The sequence below is a fragment of the Atractosteus spatula genome, chromosome 2 (genome assembly GCF_055471065.1).
Source record: "Atractosteus spatula isolate fAtrSpa1 chromosome 2, fAtrSpa1.hap1, whole genome shotgun sequence".
Lineage (NCBI taxonomy): Eukaryota > Metazoa > Chordata > Actinopteri > Semionotiformes > Lepisosteidae > Atractosteus > Atractosteus spatula.
The window spans coordinates 329,714-354,210 of record NC_142707.1 but is presented as its reverse complement, the minus strand read 5'-3'; the positions used below and the strand labels follow the sequence as shown (position 1 = coordinate 354,210).

The following is a 24,497-nucleotide window of genomic DNA, read 5'->3' as shown; positions in this document are numbered from 1 at the left end:
GTTAGAGAATCTGCTTCTGTTGTGTCTTTAATTGCTCGAATCCATGGCTGTATGATCATACGGCCCTGCAGGCTGTGTGGGGAACAGTGACACACTGTCGAACTACAGACCCATCAAGACGAGTCCCGTCCAGCCTTTTCCTGGAGGATTAAGGTTTTTCTGGTTTTCTTTCCTCCTGAACTCTTAACTATCTACAGTGATTTTTTAATTAATTTGATAAGTTTAACCTTCATCCTCGGTCCTAAACTCTTGATGTTTTAAAGTAGCTTCCTAGTTCTGGTTTCTCCTTGTGTTCAATGAGACGGACTGAGCTCTCTATTACTAATAGAAACAGAAAACCTTTTATTATAAATTTTTAATTGCTTACATTTAAAAAATAAACAGAAATGTCTTATTTTGTTATTGTAGTAGTACATTGAAGTCGTAAGAATCAGTAAATAGACACTGTGGTTACAGGATAGCAGTGCGAACACCCTGCAGCTACTGTTTGTATAGTGTTAATAGTGACGGAGATAAAGTCTCTGTACTACTAGTTAACAGCACTACACCAAGAACTGTGTCTCAGTTTTCATTCTGGCTCATTAAAATTCGAGTTAGCCATTGCAAAGCCCTTTTGACATCTTTAAGACTGCATTTATTTCAGAAAGCCAGATCAGACCTTAGAATTTAAGCACAGGTGTTGTACAGTAAAAGCACAAGGATTAAGTAGCAAATTGAATTCTTCTTCGCGCTTGGATTTGAGCAGGGAAGGAGGCAGAGCAGCTCTTCTGATTGAATTTCGCGTTGAATGAGGAAGCTCAGCGTCAGAATCCACCTGCTGTGATTCAGGGTCAGAGCTGCAGGTGCTGGTAGCAGCTTCAGCACCAGACTTGAAAGTGAAATATTTACCCTCTTCTGACTAACAAGGTTTTGTAAAAGTGAAACAAACAAAACAACCACTAAGCCTCTGACACTCTGTGAGTGTGAAGTGTTTTACTTTCATTCTAAAATGTGGCTCCGCTAATTAAACCATATCTTATGATACAATCAAAAAATTGAGCTTGAGGGAGATGAAAGCCCACATCCTGTGTGCTCAAAAGCAAGAGCTGGAGCCAGAAATCTGTCTTCACATCTAGAGGGAAACACTCACACACCTCCTGTGTGTCTGTTCGGAAATGTTTTGACAGATGTTTGATTTGACACGTGCTAAAAGTGGCTCCTCAGAGGAGATGAGATGCAAACTAACAGCAGAGATTAAAATACAATGGAATGTTTTTGGCTCTTCAATGAATGCTGTAGATTTTAAAATTGGGGTCATTCTACTTTCATCTGTTGGATTTAGCTGAAGCAAAAGGTTTTTGCTTAAAACAGGAACATACAGATGCTTCAAAAATATGTGAAGGGGAAATCTTTTTTTTTTCAGCACAGCTACAAATAGCCTGCACTATGGTGGTTAGAGAAGGAAACCGCGCTGTCTTAAGTCTTCATCTTGGCTGTATTGTCTGAATGTGTCAGCAGGAGTTCTGTTCTGTAGGAGAACCCGACTGAAAGAAGATGCCAAGGACTCTCCTCACTCTGTTGCTCTGTAAGTTCTGTCTTTATTGATAATAAAATGTTTGTGTGCTCAGGCTATCCTAAGAAAATGTGGACAGACGGGCTCAATTAGAGATTTCTGCAACTCCGATAATGGTATTGATACATTTCACAGGGGGGTGGGACAGTGGTCAGCATGGCTGCCTCGCAGTGCTGGGACAGGTCAAACTAGCAAAATGTTACAGCTGTATAGAAATAAAAGTCAAACAACATCTTTTTCTGAACATCTGAATCAGTGTTTATCTTTATAAAATAATCTTCAAAAATTTTAAATACACTTAAATTATTAATACAAATAAATGTACTGAAGAAGTTCAAGTAAGTTGCTAGGTCAGCATGCATAGGCTGCAAAGGTCCAAATGTGCATAAAATAAATGTATACATGCAAAAAATAATTTCATACTTTTCAAAAACAATTGGGCTTTAATATCTTGTACCCAGTGTTCTTGTCCTTTACAGCTTGCTGTCTCTTATCGTATTGTCACGCCCGTTCTTGTTATATTTGTATTTCTTTTAATGCACACAGCTCTGAGCTCTGCAAGAAAGCCCATTCCATTTCCCCACCTCTGCCAATTAAACCCTGAGCTTGAGGCACTTCAGTTCAAATCTGCCCCTTTTCTGTCTTCTAAAGTATCATTGTTTTCCTAATGAAAAACAAATATTTTCACATTTGCAAGACCATACATTTTCTACATGAAAAGTTGTATGTGAACTGTATTTATGTCCAAGGCAGAAAGCTGAAAAATCAACAGTGTGGTTTGGCACATCAGCAGGGCAGGAAGCACAGTTGACTTATCAAGATGCTCTGTGGGTGTGGGAGTTATTGTCACCAGTGTACCATGTAAGAGTTTAACATCAGTAACAGGCCTGTTGGCCAGACACAGCTGCTGATGGGGACTGAATGGACTTAAGAAAGGTTACAAACAAGAGGAGGACATTCAAACCACCTAATATGTAGCTGATTTATTCCAGGATCTCATCCAGCTGTTTTTTTAAAGAAGCCAGGATATTGGCTTCAACAACATGGCTAGGCAGCGTGGCCCCAACCCCTATACCCCTTTGTGTAAATAAGTGTCTCCTGTTTTTATTTCTACTGTATATGCTCTTCCTTGTAGTTTCCACTTGCATCCTTTCATTTATATTTCTTTTCACGTACCTGTCAGTGTAGGGCTGTGTCCCAGTAGGCAAACTTGTGATCTCGTGCCCTTCGTATGTGTGTTCCTGCTCGGGTCTGCGAGGGCTCAGGGTGTCCCATGTCTGAATCGGTGTTTCCCGGGGGGCACATGAGCCCTTCTCTGAAGTCCGCATCAGAGTGGACTTCGCTAAAAGGGATCACCCACGATCCTTTGCAGAATGGTGATGTGTCATGTTCTAACCTATCAAAGCTGAGAGAAGTTGCCATTAAGAATAAAATATTCATGTTCGTAAAATTGAATTATTTAACAATTTTAAAACTCATTATTTTATGTACAAATAAAATTTCATTAGACTACTTTAGATTGATACTGTATATATGCTAGGTAAGAAGTGTTGACATTAATCTTTTATTTCGTCATCCCATTTCAACGGATGAATATTCATTTACCTCCAGTGTATTTTGTACAAGGAAAGACAAATTATTTAATACTACAAAGCTTTGAGGTATTGCCTTTTTTATCTTATTAATTTTACTTTTCCCGCTTTGAATCAATCCTGTTTAACGTGAATGAACACTTTATGTTCCTCACACTGTCATTTTGGTACTGGGACAATCCAGATGAAATGTATTTAATGTATTTAATAGTACAAAACTTTGAATAAACAGACTATGGTATTAACAAGTTTTTCTTAGTTTACTTCGCACGTTTTGAGTTCATACTGCTGCACATGAATGAACACTTAACCTCACTACTTTTGTACTAAGACATTCAATTTAATCAAACTGTGAGCAAAGAATGACATTTTTTTGAAAAAAATTCTCTCCCAGTGTTCGCTTGGCCACTGGAAAAGAAGCTGTGCAAAAACTGCACCAACAGAACGCGTTTCGACTGAGTCGTGTGACCAGCGAGTTGCATCAGGAGAGGATGTCATATTACCCCGTTGGTAACAGTGCTCCTCAAATTCCTGTGCACCTGAAGTCCACACTTGCACTGTGTCACAGAAGTGTGGACTTGGAGGATGGCTTAGGCTAAGTATGACCCCCAGGATGTTCTTCTGCAGAGATTCGAGAGCAGGAAAATCTTTTCTGCCAGTCAGGTCTCCTCAGGTAGGACAACAATCAGGCGATAGTCTCCAGAGTCAAGACAGCTGGGACTATACTTCACAGGGTTTTTAACAAAGGTTCAGGAAGGAGGAGTAATCAGGAAATCAAGGTGTTGCTTATCCCAGCTCTTCTAACCTCTAATTCTCCATGAACCTATAAACACTGCAGTGAGCCTCTCTCTCTTAATCTGATCCGCCCCTCACCTGTGCAGCTGCCCCTGGCCTCTCTCTGCAGGAGTTCCAGCCCCCTCCTCAGCTGCAGTCAGGGGTCTGGCCCTCAGACAGACAGTTTCGTACACCCAACTCATCAGTAAGCACTCCTGAACACATGGTAATGTTCTTCCTCGTGAATAAGTGTTTTTTTAATTGTAGCTCCTTAAATGAAATCTTTCTATTTAAAAAAATTAATAGACTTTTTAAAGTGCTGATTAATTTTCATTACTTCTGCTAAGGCTAGGGAAATCTTCAGTCTTTTAAAAGACATGCATCTTAACCACAACGCCTAGGATTGCGAAATGTGCTTATTTTCAACACAGACTTTCGGAAATTTAAAAACCTCTCCTGTTCCAGTATTTCAGGGTGATTATATATATATATTCTTATATCATCCTAATCATTAACAGTAAAGATGTATATTGTCCTAATTTTCTTCCACAGAACACTAAAATCTATCCACACAAATATTTTTCACAATGAACTTTAAAGCTGTAAAACAACTTTAAATGAGGAAATATACTTCCTTTATCTTATTCTGCATGTAACAAGAAAGAGGAACACTCAGAGGTGCTACTGTACTTGTGAGTTGCAATTTCACATATTTGTACAGAAGGTTAACAAAGTATAATCTAATTTGTGAAACACATTTTGTCAATTAGTGATCTGAGCTGCGAGAACACCACGTTGCACAGCAGAGTTTCTGATGAGGAAATGCATGATTAAGGAAACAGGGAGATTATGTTTTCATTAATAAATTCCTTACATTTATTAGCGCTTTTCATCCCAAAGTGTGTTTTCACAAGGAAGGAGATCCACTTCGTCCTCCTCTGTAGTGTAGCTCTGCCTGGGACACACAGCAGCAATCCTGCACCACTGCCGATCAGGGGGAGGAGAGAGAAATTGCTTCACTAGTTGAATATAGACGAATCTTTAGGAAGTCTGGAGAGTACTTTAGCTGGGACACTGAAGTTAACTCTCCTCTTTTGAAAAGTGCCTTTAATGACCAAGTAGTCAGAGGTCTTCAGTTTAATGTCTCGTCCAGAGAGCAGTATCTACAGCAGCATCTTCCATGAAGATGCAGTGATGTCTGCCCAGCGTTTCAAGAGGACCTTTGAGTACTAACAGCCATTTGGCCAGACAACATAATTTTTGTTTAGAATCATTTTCACATTGATTTGGTGAACTTTCTTAATCACATTATTGTTTAAACAACAGAAGTTATAAAAGTTAGTTGTGTGTACAATTAAATCACCACATGTGGACTACAAATTACCATATAGTTCTTTATTTGTCAATTCAGAACTACCTGTGTTTTTTTTATTTAACCCTATCCTCACACCCGATGAAGGCTCCACAGCTGAAACGTTGTGTTTTCTTTCTTCTCTTTTCAGCATGGAATAAACCTATTACTTACTACTCATATAGCCTGTATATTTTTTGTTAATAGGCTACAGGCAGTTTTTATATTCGTCAAAACTTAAGTCGTACAACATTTGCCAATGTAATCATTCTTGTGAAGCAAGACTCTTCTGTTATTGAGGCTTACGCAGAATGTAGTCGAAGGAACTGGCTTTTTTGATGACCATTTTCCTGTTCATCTGTTGCTAATTGTGACCCAGTTGTGAAGCGATGTGCTCCCTTCAGCTGCCTCCCTAAATTCTTTCTCTTTTTCTTCTTCTGCTCTCCTGTTTCTGTGACTGAACCATGTATACACAACAAAAGAATATGTATGTCAGCTGTTTATATCAAATACAAAAAGACTGGCTTGTCTACTCAGTTAACAAAATTTCTTAAGGAAATCTCAAATCTAGCTAGCTAAGTAGCCATGGAGACAATAACGTGGCGAGTTCGTCGGTTTGCAAACTTAGAACAGGTGAATGAAAACAGTCTTTCTTAAACACAAAGAGCTCAATACGACACCCTTGGTGTGTTACTTTTGGACAGTCGTTCTGAAAAATCTGTGTTTCTTCTCACCGTTCAAAAATTTTAACACGACCTCCACATGTGGAGTAGCCTACTGTACGTTGTTTATCACTGCTTTTTTCTTTGCTTTTTACAATGAACAGGAGGTGGGCACTTGTGCTCTGATGAGATCAATAAGGTACAACATTTTTTTTCCTAACGGGAGATCCGTACTACATACAGAAGGAAAAAAAAAGAAATTGGTTGGACTTTATTTCTACAAGCAGAAATGGGCACTTGGGCCAATGAGGGCTTGAGCCACTGGAGCCAGCCCGCTTTGCAGATCCCTGCTTTCATTATTACATTGAGTAAAAGACACAATTGAGCTGTAGTCACTATAAATGATTCAGTAGTTCTAATTAAGAGAAGAAGTGTGATCCAGTTTATTGGGTAGCACACCTGGCTGAACAAAACAACAGCCCATCTGTAAGACCTGGGCTGGAAGAAGCCCTAAAGAATTGCGAGAGACCTGGAACGCTGATGTGAACAAGGATACAATAAATTGTACATTTGCGGATGATGTAGAATTATATCCAGTTAAAGAAGATTAAGACCAGGATGATTTTAATTGGCTCCCTCCATCAAGTCTCAGATTCTAAAAGTCACATTTGGTGATACAGAAATTTTACCCTCAAATTCTGTTAGACCTTGGGGTGATTTTTTACTCTTTCCTTTCTTTCAAATGACAGTACATGTCTGCAAAGTCTGCAGCACATCCCTCTTTGCAAAATATCCCATTTAAGACCAGTTCTTTCTCTTACTGATGCCAAGTGAGAAGTGTTCAGTGTGGAGAATGAACCCTCTCTGCAAATCTAGATAGTACCTCACCTAATCCAAAAATGTTTGTGCCTGATTTTTATTTCAAGGCTTAGGAGAGTTCTTAATTGCTGCTGCATTAGCCATAAGGGGGCTAACCCCCTCCCACTTTGTACCCCAAATATCTGATATGCACAAAAGCCATGTGACTTTTCGTGGGATTTATTTTTAACTCAGCGTCCCCCAAACTGTCCATGACAGTCTGAGTCTGGCAATGTTTTAAATACAAATCCCAGTCATCACTGGCGATGAACACCTCGTCCAGGTAAGCAGAGGGCCCTGAGGTGTAACGAACAGTTCTTTCCGGACCCTATGCAGACGACACAATCCAAAGTAGTAAGGAAACACTGGGGAAAAAGGTCATGCAGGAATACTCTCCAAAGTGCGCTGGTGCACGGGGGAGGTGTGGCCGAGGCAAACAATCCAAAGGTAATCCAGATGGGGAATCCAAAAACACAAGCATAAGTCCATGCCCAGGCGATCCATCCAGGAGATTAAAACCAGGAACCGGGTCGGAACTGGCAGGGGGAACAGAGACAGAGACTTAAAAACATGACGCATCAGGACCCGGTCTCGCACGATATGGAAATCAGATGCAGAGCCCGGAACTGACTGAGTATCTGGCTTTTAAGGGGGACGGGAAGGAGGCTGGAACAAGGGGCAGGTGCACAGAATTATATCCAAAGTGAAAAGAGCCGGAGCGCCCTTAAGGAGGAGGGACTACAATCGTGACATGAGGATCGCGTCCGTAGGGCTCTGGAATTTCCCCGCAGCACCATGCAGGCCAAACGGTGAAACTGCAGTGGTACAGTTGTGTGGGATGAAGAAAGATGGTTTTCTCTTTAGACGTCTCTGCCTGACATCTAAAGATGTTTCTTTAGACTGGAATTTTCCAGTAACCTTTTCTCAGATCTGGTTTTTACTTTTCCCAGACTTTTTTCGAGCAGTTCATCAACTCAGAGCTTTGAATACTCGTCGATTTTTAAGATTTCATTTAGTTTCCTGAAATTATTACAAATCGCCACCTTGCACCCAGTTTAGATATTAGAACTATGGGGCTAGACCAAGGACTGGAACTCTCTTCTATAACTCCCAAATCTTTCATTTTCTGTACTTCCTAAATTATTTCAGTTTTCTTGCCACTCTATATGGCACCTCCAGTAAATTCACGCCAGTTATTATTGTACGCCGAGTTCTGCCGAGTAGGAAACTAAATCTATTTGCATTTCTTTTAAGGAAAACACTTTATGTCTTGGTATTGCCAAGGACAAAATCTGTCTTCCATACTGTTAGGAGGTTAACATGGTAGATTTGATATTTTCTTGTTTGTTGTTTATATTTTATAATTTAGTGATCCAACCCGTTCACCACCTCATGTGACCCCTACCATTTGTGTCATAGTTTTCTCTCACTAGAAGAAAGCAAAACTAACACTTTATCCCCTCTGTTGAATTCTCTCTCCCTAGCTCTTGGATCATAAGAAGTCTTTTGAGTATACTGTGCTTTTTTTAGATGTTTGTGTACTGTAGGTTTAATCTTACTGATATGATCCAGCATATGTAGCACATATTCCAGGATATTTTTTTGTCTATCTGGAGTCTCCCAGACTCCCTGCTTGATGCCAAGGATTTCTCCCAAAAAGTAATTCAAAAAGAGTTAAGCTTGTGGAAGCCTGGGGCCCTTTTCTTATTGCAAACATTAGAAATTGTAGGACAGGGTCCCAGTCTATCCTCTCCTGACTAATTAACCAGTGGTCTGCTGGTGAAATACCGAGGTTTGTAAAAGATTGAAATGCAGAAAGAAAGCAATGACACAAGTGATACATAAATGGAAAAAGAGTCCTACTTATTCCTTGGAAATGGTTTTGCTGGCAGTATTTTTAAGGGAAACACCTCCGGATAACGAGTAGTATAATAGACCATGACTGAAATATGCCCATCTCCTCTGGCGGTCCTGTCCAGACCTACCAAATCCATGACAATTATGTTCAAAAGGTGAGACAGGACTGGGAAAAAGACCAATGGGCAAATATTGTGGCCCCATTTTTTACTGGAGAGGCTCAGAAAACATACTTTGATCTCAAAGCGACTGAGGCATCCCAGTATGACCTCTTGAAATGGGAGATCTTGGCAAGGATGGGTGTCACTAGTTGTGTGGGGGCGCAACAGTTTCGCACCTGGAAATATCAAGTCAGTGTCCACCAGGCTAAAATAATGATTTCAATCTGAGGTGAATTCAGCTACCACAGTTGTGGAACTACTTGTATTATTACATTGTATTATTGGTAATATTACAATTACACTTCTTCTTCACTTTAATCACTATAATTTATAGCTATTCCAATTTCAGAGCCACTACAGCTTTAAACATTTACAGACTTCACCACCATGTTGCTATGGGTGCCATGTGCCAGTCGTGATCAGTTCAGGTTCCAGGACTTTCACAAGGCAAGCAAGCAGAAGAACAAAACCCAGGTTAGAAAGTATGAAGAAACAAGACCAATTATGCTTGTTGTCCAGTTCCTAGACCTGCAGACTTTGCTGATTTGCCTCTTCTGTTTCTTTCCTGCAGGTCAATGCCTCCTAATTCTCAACAAAAGTTTTACAAGTAGGTACCTTCACATTATATCTTGTCTGTGTGATTTTATAAGTCATGTTTCTAGTGTAAAAATGTCTACTAACATAATTCTAGATCTTTGAACAGTTTTCTCTGTGCAAACTAGGCATTGTGAACTGATTCATTCAGCAAGGAGTGGACACCACTTACACAAAACCTGTGTTACACTTCCCTTTTGCAAATGTTATTATTTGTTTTATTGATAAAAACAAACTGCAATCTACCACCCCACACAGGGAGAGGGGCTGTATAACCTTTATAAAAGTAAGTTTTGAAATAAGATATATGAGTACTGACGGACCTGCAAAGTTCAATGTGAGCTGGACACTCATTCCGCAGCAACAACACACAAAGCAGGTCTCCCGGTGTTTACCGCCTCCTTCTGGGAACAAATGGAACTGCAGAGTCCAAAGAGTGCAAAGACATGTAGGGTCACAGTGCCTTGGAAAAATATCCTTCTATCCATTAGCCATCCGTGACTCTCTGCCTCTCAATTACAAACCCATAGATTCACACAGCTATCTTCTATACAGATATTCCATCCAACACATACTAAAAATTATTTCCCTTCTTCACAGTTCCTCAGGCTCTGACAACTTTGCAGTGACAACTTGGGCTTCCATATCCATGCCCTCAACATGCACTTTGTTTTCTTCAACAGAGGATACCCCACCCATGTTATTGACAGGGCCCTTGCCCGAGCCAAAAACAGCCTCCGATCATCAGCCCAATTAGGAACTCCCGACCTCACAACAGGATTCCACTGGTGCTTCCCTACCACCTTAACACCCTTTCTATCCCCAGGACCATTAACGAAAACTTCCCCATCTTACAGGATGATCCATCTGATGGTACCCTCTTTTCTGACTGCCCCATCATCTCATATCGCGGTCCACATAGTCTGCATAACCTTCTTGTTCACAGCTCCCTTGACCACCCTCAGCAATCATCCACACCAGACACTTTTCCCTCTCACAGAGCTCGATTTAATGTTTTAATTCAATTGTACAGAATACACAATAAAATTGTAATTTCTGTATTTTTACATTTCCTTTCATGTTTCGCTGATGGGCCTGTACAACACTACACAGCACCGGATTTTTTTATCTTTTCCATTATTTTCGGTTGCATGTGTTCTGTCACAATTAGTTTCTTCATTCTTCCCATTCAATTACAGATTGTTTTTTAACAGACTTTTGCGCTGTGTCCTATCAGAATGTTTTTTTGTAATTCTTGCCCGTAAGGTGCAGCCCAGGTCAGGCTGGTCAACGGCGCCGGCTGCTCGGGGAGAGTGGAGGTCTATCACAGCGGCCAGTGGGGGACAGTGTGTGATGACAGCTGGGACACGAATGACGCTCAGGTGGTGTGCAGAGCGCTGGAATGTGGAGGTGCTGTGTCTGCTCCGGGGAGCGCACACTTCGGCCAGGGGAGTGGAAAGATCTGGCTGGACGATGTGTCGTGCTCAGGCAGTGAGTCTTCTCTGACACAGTGCACACACCCAGTATTCGGAACTCATAACTGTAATCATGGTGAAGATGCTGGTGTTGTCTGCTCAGGTAGGAGAGTTACTTTCATCTTACATCTTTCAGAGAAAACATTCTTGACACTTGGAGATTTTTTGACAAAGCACACAGCAGGAGGGTTAAGGTGGCAGCATTTCCGAGTGCCTTCAGAAGCGCCTGCGGTGCCCTCTGTCAGCCTCACCACTGATATGAACTTCTTCTTCAGGCTCAGTAATATACTTAATGCCAAATTAATTTAATTGCATTTTCAGAGAACATGAATGCAATAGGCTATGTGACTAATTATCAGTACTTGAGAATATAACAGATCTGTATTTAAATATGTTCTATTTTCACTGATGTACAGTTTTTGCCAACTGTCCCGCGAAGGACTGGCATCTCAGGATCTGCTCCCACCTTGTTCCCTGAGTTGCCTCTGGCCTCCTGAGGAACAAGCTGCTTTCTGATAACAGATGAAGGGATATTTAAAAATTGAACTCAACTCTATTTGAAAGGTTTTACCTTTACAATGTGCATACACCCATCTTTAACATCAAGTATGCAAATAAGTTAATTAAGTCTGTGGATAACCACGGACGTTTATTGGCGCCACAGAAAAAAACCTAATTTATACGAGATAGTATTGTGTTTATGCGAGAACATTTTCTTGTTTATTCAAGTAAATTATTGTGTTTAGATGCAATAGTTAATTTGTGAAAAATATTGCCTACTATATTAATGTTGTATTATATATTAAAAAATATTGTCCTGTGCAAAGTAGCATTGACTTTAACAACAGTTGAATATCATCACACTCCTATTTTTGAAAAAAAATCTAATGGAGCACATGTTCTGTCTTTTGTATAGATGAAGAACAACACAGTGTCAGTAAGCATTCCAGGTTAAAAGCGTATTGTTTTTGCCATTTATGTAACAGGTAGAAATGACACAGCTTTCCAAACGTATGTTTGGAACTCTCTCCCTGAGGATATCAGAGAGTCACCTTCTCTAAACTCCTTCAAATCCAGACTCAAAACCCTCTTCTTCAGAAAAGCCTTTACTGAACTGGTTCCATTCTTTACCCCTCTGCTTTTCTTAGTACTACCATCCACGGTCTCCTCTATGTATTGTAATTGTGTTTTATCTCATGTATTCTTCTTATTTATTATTGTTGTTATCCTGTAAAGCGCTTTGAGAAGCCACCTTTAAAGGCGCTATATAAAATAAAAGTTATTATTATTAGTATACCAAGTGTTATTGCTGGTAACAGTAAATGGCCAACAGTGTACAAACTGTGTAATGGGTTGTGTGCTGTCCTGGAATTCCTCTTTTGTTTGTTTGGCATTACCCCGTCTCTTTACATTCATGTCTGTGCAACCGGACACACAAATACTGTTTCTTCTCCCTTCAAAATACACTTTTCCTGAATTTTGTAATTCCAAATTCAAATGTATTTGATGTCAGCATACTGTAGGCTAAAAGCTTTTGAGGTTTTTGTGCTTAAAGTCTAAACGAGTGACCAATAATAACAGTACCAGAAGCCAACAGTAGGTGTTAAGTCTGACTGTCAAGTCAACGTGAATGTATTCTGTGCAATGTTAAAGAGTTGGCAAAAATCCATGTACAGGACATGTTTCTGCAGTTTCACATCAAGAAGAACATACGCTTGGAAAGCTGTGTCATTTCTAGTGGCGACAAAAATGTTTAACTCAGGAATGCTCACTGACACTCTTCTCTACTTCATGTATACAAAAGACAGAACATAGATTCTGCTCTTGTAGATAATTTTTTTACAAAAATAAGAGTGTGACGATATTCTACTGTTATTAAAGTCAATGCTACTTTGCAAGGGACAATATTAATGCATATATCATGTAATACATTAATATAGTAGGCAACATTGTTCACAAATTAACTATTGCTTTTAAACACAATAATTTTCTTGTATAAACAAGATACTTTTCTCATGTAAACACAATAAAATCTAATCTAAATTTTATTTATTTTTTCTTCCTGGCACTAATAAGCTACCATAGATAACACCATAAACTAATGAATTAAAGGTTGGTAGAGTATTTTTTGGAATAAAATAGACATGACACTGAAGTCAGATGCATGTTGCTACACTTGACATTCACAACTTCAATATTGAGAAACTGACATCTGCTTCAGAAACATTTTCTACATTTCTGCCATATTTTACATTGACAAGGTTCATTTCCTAGTTGTACTCTTGAGAGTTTGAATTCAGTGTGTTTCTTTGGAATTTGAAGGAGCCCAGGTCAGGCTGGTCAACGGCGCCGGCTGCTCGGGGAGAGTGGAGGTCTATCACAGCGGCCAGTGGGGGACAGTGTGTGATGACAGCTGGGACACGAATGACGCTCAGGTGGTGTGCAGAGAGCTGGGCTGTGGAAGTGCTGTGTCTGCTCCGGGGAGCGCACCCTTCGGCCAGGGGAGTGGAAAGATCTGGCTTGACGATGTGTCGTGCTCAGGCAGTGAGTCCTCTCTGACACAGTGCACACACCCAGAATTTGGAACTCATAACTGTAATCATGGTGAAGATGCTGGTGTTGTCTGCTCAGGTAAGGATGTCCCATTTTTCCTTACTGTTGCTGATATTGTGCGTAAAATTAACAGGATCCTAGGGAAGGCAGGAGATAACTCAGTTGTTGTTATCTATTTTGGCACAATCGGCATCGGTACAAATTTACACTTTCCACCTGTAACAAATTCAGACACTTTGGAATTAAATCAGTGGTTTCTGAACCTCTGAGTGTCTGAATCTGGTTGAAACTAAGGTATAGTTTTTGGAGAACACTGCCACCAAATATTGATGTTGATTCTAATTTAACACTAAGCAATGAAAGTAAAAATTGATGGTGTAGTTTTTATGGGGACTTCAACTTTCCTCTAACGGACTGGGAAAAACACACGGCAGTACCAGCAGCAGAAACTGAAATGGTTAATGACAGGTTTCTTACTCAGTTGGTTGGAGAACCTAAATGAAGAAAAGTTTGAATTGATCTTGTTTTTAAAAAAAAATCAAGACAGAGTGAATAAACTAATAGGGAAAATGTAATATGGCGCGCTTTAAAACTACAAAAGTTCCAATTTCAGAAAAGGAAGTGTTGGAGAAATAAGGTATAATGGGAAAGAATAGATATGGAATTTGTACAAGTGTATTCAAATAACTATTTATTCCAAAAGTGAATAAAATCATAACCTAAAAAAAGAGTGTCCCAAAACTGTCTGACAAATTCATTTGGAAACTATTATGAAAAGAACATTTCAAATGATTAAAAATGGGAAACTGTTAAAGAGAAGGAGGACAGCAAATTTAGAAAAAAGATACTAGAATGTTACTCTGCGACTGCTGCCCATTCCAGGATGTATCCTGTCTTGCACCTGTTGCTTGCCAGGATGGATTCTGGCTCCCCTGGGACACTGGATTGGATAAAGCCAATAGAAAATGGATGCATTGCTATTAGAATGGCCAAAACAATTATTGCAATTGAGGCTAAAATAACTAAGGATTTCGCATGAATACAACAGCCAAAATAACTGTCCAGGATTCAGTAAAATATATCTTTGACACTGCAATGGACTGGTGTCCCACCCAGAGTGTATCCTGGATAGACTCCTGCTCCCCTACGGCCCTGTATTGGTTAAAGCAGTTAGAAGATGGATGGATACCTGGGACAGTGATGGAAACCTTTAGGCCCGTGGTTCTCAAGCTAGGGTACGCAAAATGTCTCTGGAAATTTGTTGTGTGCACGGGTTTTCATGTTTTCTATTTTAATAAAATCAGTTTATGCGTCAAATACGCAGCCTACGTACAGTACTACGATACAGCACGCACTAAGAGTGGACACAAGAGCTACTATGTCGTTCTATACCTTTTATAGGAACGCGTGCTACGAACGTAAGCGGTCAATTGTATTTAAAAAAGTTATCTCAAGCAAATAGGAAGGTAGGAGAATGTGCGTGATTTTGGAACACTGGCAATCTTGTGAGCACAGGAAAGCGTGATATATAACTGAAAAATAGTTCAGGACTGTTCTAGGTAAATTTGAGAAAAATACACCGAGCGTCTCTGCGTCACCGAGCGCATGAAATAAAAACTTCTTTTAACTTCTGAGACGGATTCCTGAAACGGAAACGGGGGGAAATGCAAGCTTGCGGATTGCTAAAGCAGGTAAACCCCACACGATTTGTGAAGATTTGTGTTTACCGTTGGCAAAAGAGCTGACACGTATTATGTGTGGAGAAAAAGCTGCTAAACAGCTCGACCCGCTGCCCCCTCTGAAAGACACAGTCACTCGTAGAATTATTGATATGACGGAAGATGTCAAAAGTACCCCGATAGAGCGCGTTAAGATAAGCAGATGCTTTTCACTGCAATTAGATGAGTCTGTAGATGTCGTTGATTTGCCCAATTTGCTCGTTTACATTAGATATGAGTTTGAGGGCATGTCCCATGAGGACTTTCTGTTCTGTAAGCTGCTACCAACAGGAACTACAGGAGAGCACATATTTCAGCTTCTGAATGAATTTATTGAAGAGAATGGCATCGACTGGAAAAAATGCGTCGGAGTTTGTACAGATGGTGCTAGAGTGATGACAAGCCGACACAGTGGTGTAGTTGCACGAATTAGAGAGGTTGCTCTATACCACCTCCTGAAGAAGACTCCATGCTTGAAACGTTGTGTTTTCTTTCTTCTCTTTTCAGCATGGAATAAACCTATTACTTGTTCCTGTATTTCTATTGTTTTTTATCCCATACTCCAAAGGTGTACAGGCAAGTTTATTGGTTTCTAGAAAAATTGGCCCCGGTGCAAGTGTGTGTGTGTCTGTGTGTGTGTGTGCGCTGAGATGGACTGGCGTCTTGTCCTTGATGGATCCTGCCTTGTGCCCATTGCTTGATGGGAAAGGCTTCCATCCCCCTGCTACCCGCTATTGGACAAAGTGGTTAGAAAATGGACCAATTTATGTGAAGTTAAAAGAGTATAACACACAAGCAAGGCCTCATTTAGAACAGTGGGTACAAATTTGGTCACCACGTTATAGAACAGATATTGCTGCTCTGGAATCAGTCCAGAAAAGAGCAACATGCTACAGTACATTCTGTGGCTTAAATGAATGTTCCACACTGACAGTCGGGAGGAACTTGTTCAAGGCCCAGTCAGACTAAAAAGGAACAGACTAAAAAGGACCTGATATACTGTAAGTATTCAAAATTATCAAAGGCATTGACACAGTCTACCCAGCAGACTTCAGAATGAACAGCAAAACACAAACCAGAGGACACAATTGAAAACTCTGGACAAGCAAAGGTAAGATAGCAGGATAGCAAGCAGTTTTGCAGGGGCTCATGAATGGCTCAGTCATTACAGTGCTCCACCCAGATGGCTGAGCTCTACGATTAAAAGTCTAATTCATTTTCTGGCCCCAAAATTGGACACACAATATTTTAAGTTTCCTACTAGTTGCAGTTTCAGCATGAAACTGGCGCACATGAAATAGTGAGAGACGTTGTGCTGTTCTGTGTTCCAGAGTCCCTGATCCTCCCAGTAATCTCTGGGGTGACTGCAGCAGTGCTGCTCCTGGTGTTCCTGTTCATTGTCTTCCTGGTGTCCCTGATCTGGACACAATTGAAAACTCTGGAAATGCATTTAAAATCATGAACAGGAACCACTTCATTATGGAAATAGTTCCAGGATATATACAGTATATTGTATAGATCTCCCACAGATATATAGTTAGTAATGTAGATTTTAAATCAAGGGAGGTTATGTGAAAATTATATACAGTAATGTACTATACTAGTAATTCTGTCATGGATGTCGGAAGGGACGAACCGTGGAATGGCAGGAGAGTGAAAAGACTCTATGCGTAGCAGCGAGATGGGGGTTAGCCCGGGCTCAGCTGTTCAGGAAATGCCGTATAGAAACCTATGCCCTCAGGCCATGGACAGGAGCGACCTGGTGCTAAGCGGGTCTCAGGACACCCGAACCTCAATGCTGAGCGAGGAGAGAGCAGAAACAGGAAGTAAATCGGCTACCCAACAAGACACACCAGAAAGACATGAATCATCACAGGAAACTAGGAACAGGACAGAAGCAGAACGCCCTCTAGGTGTACTGGGCATGACAAATTCCTTATTTAGAATATTGTGTAAAATTTTGATAAACAAAATTCATGGCTAGTCTGTTGGCAGTTTAGGGAAGAGGAATCCGATATTTCCTCAATTGAGTGTTTTAAACAAGGAGGCAAGCAGCAGAGCCTTCTTACTCTTGAACAGAGAAATGTATGATGGAACCTGATTCGAGATCTCCAAATGGTTACAGAACAAAAGTTTGAATGAAGGTCAGATTTTAATATTGCTTTTCACCTGTCACTTTATCAAAGCTTCCCTGCCGCACATGCTACTGTGTGCTTATTTTTTAGCACTCAGCGTTTCACTTCATCGGAAACAGTCGTGCCTCACACTTGTTGCTTCATTGTGCTCATCCAGGATCAGAGTCGCTTTCTCACCTCTCTAGCCTAATCCCTCCACTGAAATGCGGCTCTGAACACTTTCCTCGCCTTTCCATTCCTTTTCTCTTTCTGATCTTGCCTGCTCTGTTCTTCCTTGGTCCTGAGGTGTTTTGGGGGATGAACACTGACCCCAGCTGTCATTCCTCAGCAAGGCGAATTAAAGCCAAATCATTAAAGCACATATTCCTTTTTTTCTTGGCTCATTTCAGTATTTTAAAAATTTGACCTAAGACCTGAAATAGCCAAAGGCATGAACCAGAGAACAGAACTGGAAGCTTCACGTATTAAATCCACAGTGTATTTAAACTGAGAGCAGGGAGCTCTTCTTTACACAAAGGGTTGAGGGAACGTTGACTGAGATGTGAGGCATTGTCAAAGTCAGTACCATGGCTTCTTTCAATTTATTTGTGTTTCTTTCACATGAAGATGGCAAACTTCTCCATAGAAACCTGGGATTTGTGTTCAAAATAATTGAGCCAGATATGATATATTCTAGATATTATTACATTTTCTTTAATTTGAATCCTTCAGCTTTGTCCAGCCTGTGTTGTTGTACATTACTGAGCTCATTTTCCCAGGTTGTTTTTCCCACTTTGCATATGAAACAATTTTGCAAGAGTGAATGATAGTCTTTTTCTTATCTTTCAACAGGTGTTATTCAGAAGCCCAGCCTGTCCCTGCTGTCCCCTCACCCTGCCTTCAGTCCTGGAGAAGACGTCTCTTTCAATTGCTCTGCCCCCTCCAGGCTCCACACCAGCATTGGCTTTGACTTGTACAGGAGCAGTGCTGGGAGCCCCACTGTGACCCGGACAGCTGGGTCCCCACAGACCACAGTGGAGCTGAGGGTGTCTGACCTGGACTCCTCACACCAGGGCAGCTACAGCTGTCAGTACAGAGTCCAGGGAAGAGCGCAGAACTTCAGCTCTCCTCGCAGCGACTCCATCAACATCACAGTGGGTGAGTATGTTCCAATGTTTTTTTTGTTTAATTTTCTCTAAATACGATTACACGATTAAATACGATTGTTCCTTTGCAGACTACACATGCTGACACAGCTACCCACCTGAACTACTTAATAATAAATATACTGATTGTACTTATTGTCCTAGTTGTCCTGCAGAAGCCACTCATCTCTCTCACTCCCCACTCTGGAGAGGTTCCCTGGGGGAACAGTGTTCACATCACCTGCTCCATCCTCACGCCGCCTGCAGGTGGCACATTTCACCTGTGGCACTCCGGGGAGTCACCAAGCCAGCCACAGAGAGCCAGCCCTGCCACATTCACCTTTCCCGCAGTGGACTTTATTAATGAGGGGTCCTATAGTTGTCAGTATCAGACACAAGTGTCCAGTCGCAATTTCTACTCTCCAAACAGCGATCATGTACATTTATCTGTGATAGGTAAGGATAGTTAAGCTATCCTCATCAGCACAAACATCAGGGTCTTATTTGTATGCTATTGGTTATGTACAGTGCATGTGCTCTGTGTTTGAAAGATTTCCAGGTTCCGTCAGAATGTGAGTTAACTCTGAGTGGCCTTTTTTTCTCCAATGTAGCAGAAAGTTGATGATATATACCGTCATATATACGACCTATATATATACAACCTCTGTTCTTTTCCAGTGACTCTGCAGCAGCCCTACATCTCCCTCAGTGCCCCTGCAGGGAAGGTGACCAGGGGACAAAACCTCACCATCACCTGCTCCACTGTGCCGCAGTACCCAGGTGGAATATTCCAGCTCAGGTTTATTGGGTCCAATGGATCAGTGATCCAGATGTCTTCACCAGCTGTCAATCACTCCGCTTCCTACTCCTTTCCTGCAGTGGAGTTTTCTCACCAAGGGAATTACAGCTGCCTGTATGAGACTCAGGTCTCCAGTCGCACATTCGCCTCCCCTGAGAGTGAACTTCTGCCCCTCACAGTGACAAACAAAGGTAAGATAGCAGGATAGCAAGCAGTTTTGCAGGGGCTCATGAATGGCTCAGTCATTACAGTGCTCCACCCAGATGGCTGAACTCTACGATTAAAAGTCTAATTCATTTTCTGGCCCCAAAATTGGACACACAATATTTTAAGTTTCCTACTAGTTGCAGTTTCAGCAACTGGACTGGTGCACATGAAATAGTGAGAGACGTTGTGCTGTTCTGTGTTCCAGAGTCCCTGATCCTCCCAGTAATCTCTGGGGTGACTGCAGCAGTGCTGCTCCTGGTGTTCCTGTTCATTGTCTTCCTGGTGTGTAAGAAAAAGAAGAGGAGCCAGGTCCAGAAGAGAGCCAGCAGGACAGGTGAGTTTCCACTTCTGTCTAGTGCATCACAAACCTGGTTGCTGGTCTAGTCCTTCCATTTAGTATTGGGATCTTTCTTTGCTCCCATGTTGCAGCTGTGATGAACGCATACGTGTCGAGCACAGGCAAGACCAGTGAAGACGAGGATTCGGAAAATGATTATGTGAATGCAGAGGTCTGTTTGGAGAAGCTTGATCATGAAGAGGCAGAGGAGGACAGCAGGTCTGATTATGAGGAAGTGGAAGAGGAGGAGGAGAGCGAGCCCGATTATGAAAACGCTAGTCTCCCCAACAGAGAGGCAGAGGAAGAAAATGAGTACGAGAACTTTGGCTGATAGTACTGCCCAGACTCTGGAATTCTGACCTTACAAATCGTTTGGAACTTGTCTGGATCTGTATTAAATCTAATGTCGCCCATCAATTGCAATTCACCAGCCTGTTACCTGAGGGTAGGTTTCCAGTGGTGAGAGGCAAGAGGCCATTGGCAAACTAGAAGGTGATCCTGAGTAACGGCTCTGGGGTTTGGGATGGACATGAGTGTCAGCGTGTTGATTCAATCCTGGCTGCAGAAGTGCTTCCCTTTCCCAGAGCAGCACCTCTCCTGCCTTCCATCCCAGCTCCCAGCTGCCTCACAACAGCCCTGAAATCCGAATCTTAGTGTGAGCCACAGCCTGGCAGATCTCACAGTCTCTGAGCTTTGTATGTTCAAAAGTGATTTACTGTATCAATATTCATTTAATTCATGTCTTTGAAATAATTCTAATTCTCAGGTACACATTTTAATTATTTAAATCATACTATGCTGAACTACACAGAATTGTATATTTCTGCATTAAATTTAAGGCAAAACATTTTTTTAAAAAAACTTACCTAACTCAGGTATTTCAATCTTAAACCTGTTTTTTAATTACATACTGTTGTTTAACTCCTTTATTATTTAATAAAGTGTTTTGTATCACAATTTGATTCGTGATAGCCTTGCATGTATTATTTAATTTCAGCAGCTGGCCAGGTGCTGAGAGAGGCGAGAGGGAGAGGAGAGGAGCAGAGCGTGTCGGGGCAGCTCACCTGGCTCAGGGAGGCCTGACCGCTCTGTGCTGCGAGGAATGAGCTGGGGAGCTGCTGCAGGGGTGTGGGTGGGGAGGCAGCTGGGGTTCGAGAGAGAGGCACCGTGGGAAGACCTGGGTGTGGGACTTATAGGCCTGTGGAAGTGTGCGGGATTAGGAACTAACCTTCCTGCTGAATTTCTGCTATAAACTCTAAATTGTTTTGTTAGAATACATGTGCCTTATGAGAGCTGAGTCTCCATGTCAAGAGCAGCCACATGCAGAAATTTGATGGTGCTTTAAAATCTACTCTGTGTTGTAATTATTTTATTTTCTTTCTCTGCTCATTCATGTTTCATACCACATGCTGTATATACAGTTTTTCCCAGTTGCTTATGCACTGTGACCAAATGCACACAGAGAGCGATCTGATCCCCTGAACAAACACAATCAGTCAAATATTTTCACTCAGTTCTCCAATATAAAAAGGTCGCAGAAGTGGTCAGTACAGAAAACAATGGAGCAACAAAGAGCATGTAGAGCAAGAGGTAGGGGAAGAAATAGAGGAAGAGGAAGACAACAAATTTCAAATTGAATAAGAGTCATTCTAATTGATCATGTACCAACCATGGAATGAGTATGCGTGAAGCAGGACGAGAGTGAAGCCCAATCTGAGCCGGTTCACTGTAGCTGGAATCATCCGAACCCTTAGGACTGAGAACAGGTGAGTGGGTAAAAAGCAGGATATTTGGCTTTCATAGCAGCAAGAGGACAGCATGTTTGAGTATTACTTAGTGTAGTTTGTATGCAGAATTCAGAGAAGCCCAGCGGCTGGTGGGCAAGACTGACTGCCCAACCCAGAACAAGAGACTGAAATGGTGAACATGGTGTTTGCAAATAATGCCCTAAGACACAAAGCAAACCAACGCCATATACTACAGGACAATGGAATGTTTCACAACATAGACCGTATATCCATATCCACCATTGTTCATGTGCTGAGAAGGTACAGGATGTCTATGAAGTAAATATATTGTGTGCCATTTGAGAGAAACAGTGATCGTGGAAAGAGATGTGCTACTTATACGCGCGGGTAAGCTTTGAATTTCCAAACAGTAGTACAGTAGTGTGCACTTGTCTTGCACAGATGTGTAGGGGAGTAGTGTGACAGTATACAGTACTATAAGAGAAATGCACAATATCCTCATCACTGTACCAATATGATTATGTCTTTATTCAGAGAATCTTGGAACTTGAAGCAAATGCTGCCCCAAATGAGTTTGTCTATGTTGATGAGGCAGGATTCAATCTGTCTACAAGGCGACAACGGGGAAGAAACATCACAGGACAGAGAGCAATGGTGGAGGTCCCAGGCCAAAGGGGTGGAAATGTCACCCTTTGTGCTGCAATCAGTCACCAAGGAGTTGTCCATCGGCCTGCGACTCTTGGGCCTCACAACTCAACACATCTGTTGGCATTCCCTGATACGCTGCATGACCGTTTGCTCCAACTCAGGGCCCCACACAACACTTACTGTACATGTATTTTGTCATTTGGGATAATGTAAGCTTCCACCACAGTGGTTGTCAGGGAATGGTTCACCAACCACCCTGAAATCCAGGTGGTGTTCCTTCCACCATATTCTCTATTCCTCAATCCAATTGAGGATTTTTTTCTGCATGGTGATGGAAGGTTTATGACCGTAAGTCTTATGAGCAAGTCAGTCTACTCAAGGGACTGGAAGAGACCTGTGATGTTTGTGCAGATGCTTGCCAAGCATGGATTCTTCATGCTAGAAGATTTTTTCCCGCTGCTTGGCCAGGGAAAACATCAGCTGTGATGTAGATGAAAACCTGTGGCCAAATCCACAAGACAGACAGGACAGTTTCTGAAGGCAGCATTTGTTTTTGCTTTCATACAGTAGTTGTGTTTGGCAGTTAACTGTGTTTTTCTTCATTTACAGAAAACATGTTGTGTATTTTACTGTAGTTTGTGTAAAAATGAAAGATCTGAGCATTCATTACAGTGAGTTTTTTTCCAAATGGTTTTATTCCATTTATTGCGTTCCTACAGGCATTTCCCCTTTTGATCAGATAATTTACTTTGTTGACAAACTGTGTTTTATTGTTGCTTTGTGAGAGTTACACATATGACACAAGTGTGTGGCATTCAGACCTGATAGTTTGGTTTTGAGGGCTGTGTACAGGATGTTGTTTTTCAGCCATTATGTGTTTTTTCCCTGCGTGTGCTAGATTTTGCAGCTGTGGTATTGTGTATTGGCGACAGTGTCAATGATTTTGTGATGTTGGTGAATAGTTCTGAGAATGATGTGTAAGCAATTGAGAAAAACTGTAATAACAAACCATGTTACAAACTTGAATAAATGTGTGTTTTTTTAAGACATTGTATTGTAATGTTAAAAATATTTTTAACATTAATTTTAATTTTTAAGATACAAGCACTTGAAGTGTCATAAACACAATAATAAAATACTGTACACTTGCAGAATGTAATCATCCTTTTCTTTAGTCATCAACAATGAAGATCACTCTACCCAGTGTCCATGTAAACATGATTATTACCTAAACCTACAATTCACATTCAGAATTCCCCTTCCTTTCTGTGTGGAATTTGCATGTTCTCCCTGTGAGTGTGTTTTTTTCTGCGTATTTAGATTTAGTCCCACCTCCCAGAAAGATCATTATACATTAGAAACTCTTCTTATTTGACATCTGTTTAAATAAAAGATTGGACAACTGTCCACTCAACATTTTAATACTACTACCTAGGCTACGACTTTTATTGTTTTCTACTGGTGTAAAATCCACCAATCTTTGTTGCAGCACAGACATTGACTAAAACATACAATTTCCCTTCTTTGCATGTCATGAAATGATATGCATGATTTGTAAATCTATATTTAGTCATATCTGTGTTTATGTGTGGGATCAGTAAGGTATAAATCTAACTGCAGCTCAAAATAGCAAATGTCTCAACATGAAAATTGTACATATAAAGAATTGTAACATAAAAATGATTCTTGATTAATACAATTTAACCTTCAACTGAAAATGATTCCTCAGATTGATTTTAAACGAGTGGTATAAATTGTCTTGCCCTTCTGTTATTGCTGTTTAAAACTGAAACACTGATGAGAACCCATGTTGTTCTTTAATTGCCACAGCACAGACATCAAGCGCTGCTGTTCCAGGTTCTCTAGCCTGTTGCCTCCTTGAACACCTCTATCTGGTTTGTTTTCCAGGTCGATTCTGGCCATGGAGGCTGGGAGCTCTGCTGAAATAATTCGTCCTTTTCTTAAAAAACAATTCCATCTCTAAATCATATTTTATGTATATTAGCATGCAATTTATACCATGATATACTATAATAATTTGTAAATTTTCTATACTTCTAAGACCCTCAAAACATGCTGATATTTTCTGAACCTAAATTCTGCAAATTGGTATCTCAGTGAAGTCACTGGTTTTGAAACTGTCACATAAATATATATATACGTTGTTTATACAATGTATGCTAATACTGGAGATGATGTGTCTTTTTACATTACAGCTCGTTCAGAGACATGAACTTGTCTTCTTGCTCAGATCCTTTGATGACACAAAACCGATAGCGTCAAGAAATCTCTTTTCCCAAACCCTTTTAAGTCATATGTTATATTTTTTATAATTCATTATTGATTCTTTAT

At 40.9% G+C, this 24,497-nt stretch overlaps 1 protein-coding gene and 1 pseudogene across 3 annotated transcripts; both read left to right on the top strand.

The window, feature by feature from the left end:
* Positions 1-1,200: 1,200 nt before the first annotated feature.
* On the top strand, positions 1,201-20,789 carry LOC148838849 (uncharacterized). 3 transcript variants are annotated; one of them, XR_016086366.1, is made up of 10 exons: positions 1,201-1,564; positions 9,379-9,414; positions 10,668-10,979; positions 13,199-13,507; positions 18,114-18,419; positions 18,572-18,862; positions 19,085-19,396; positions 19,618-19,746; positions 19,842-20,194; positions 20,747-20,789. XR_016086366.1 is itself a non-coding variant. In XM_088908689.1 (9 exons), the coding sequence occupies exons 1-9, from the start codon at positions 1,534-1,536 to the stop codon at positions 20,078-20,080; spliced, it is 1,965 nt and encodes a 654-aa protein (XP_088764815.1). In that variant the 5' UTR covers positions 1,201-1,533; the 3' UTR covers positions 20,081-20,704. The 3 variants fall into 3 exon arrangements, 2 of the variants coding, with proteins under 2 accessions (XP_088764815.1, XP_088764817.1); XM_088908689.1 differs by lacking the exon at positions 20,747-20,789 and having other exon boundaries at positions 19,842-20,704; XM_088908691.1 differs by lacking the exons at positions 18,572-18,862; positions 20,747-20,789 and having other exon boundaries at positions 19,842-20,704.
* Positions 20,790-21,308: 519 nt separating this feature from the next.
* LOC148838848 (uncharacterized) lies at positions 21,309-24,089 on the top strand (annotated as a pseudogene).
* Positions 24,090-24,497: the final 408 nt, after the last annotated feature.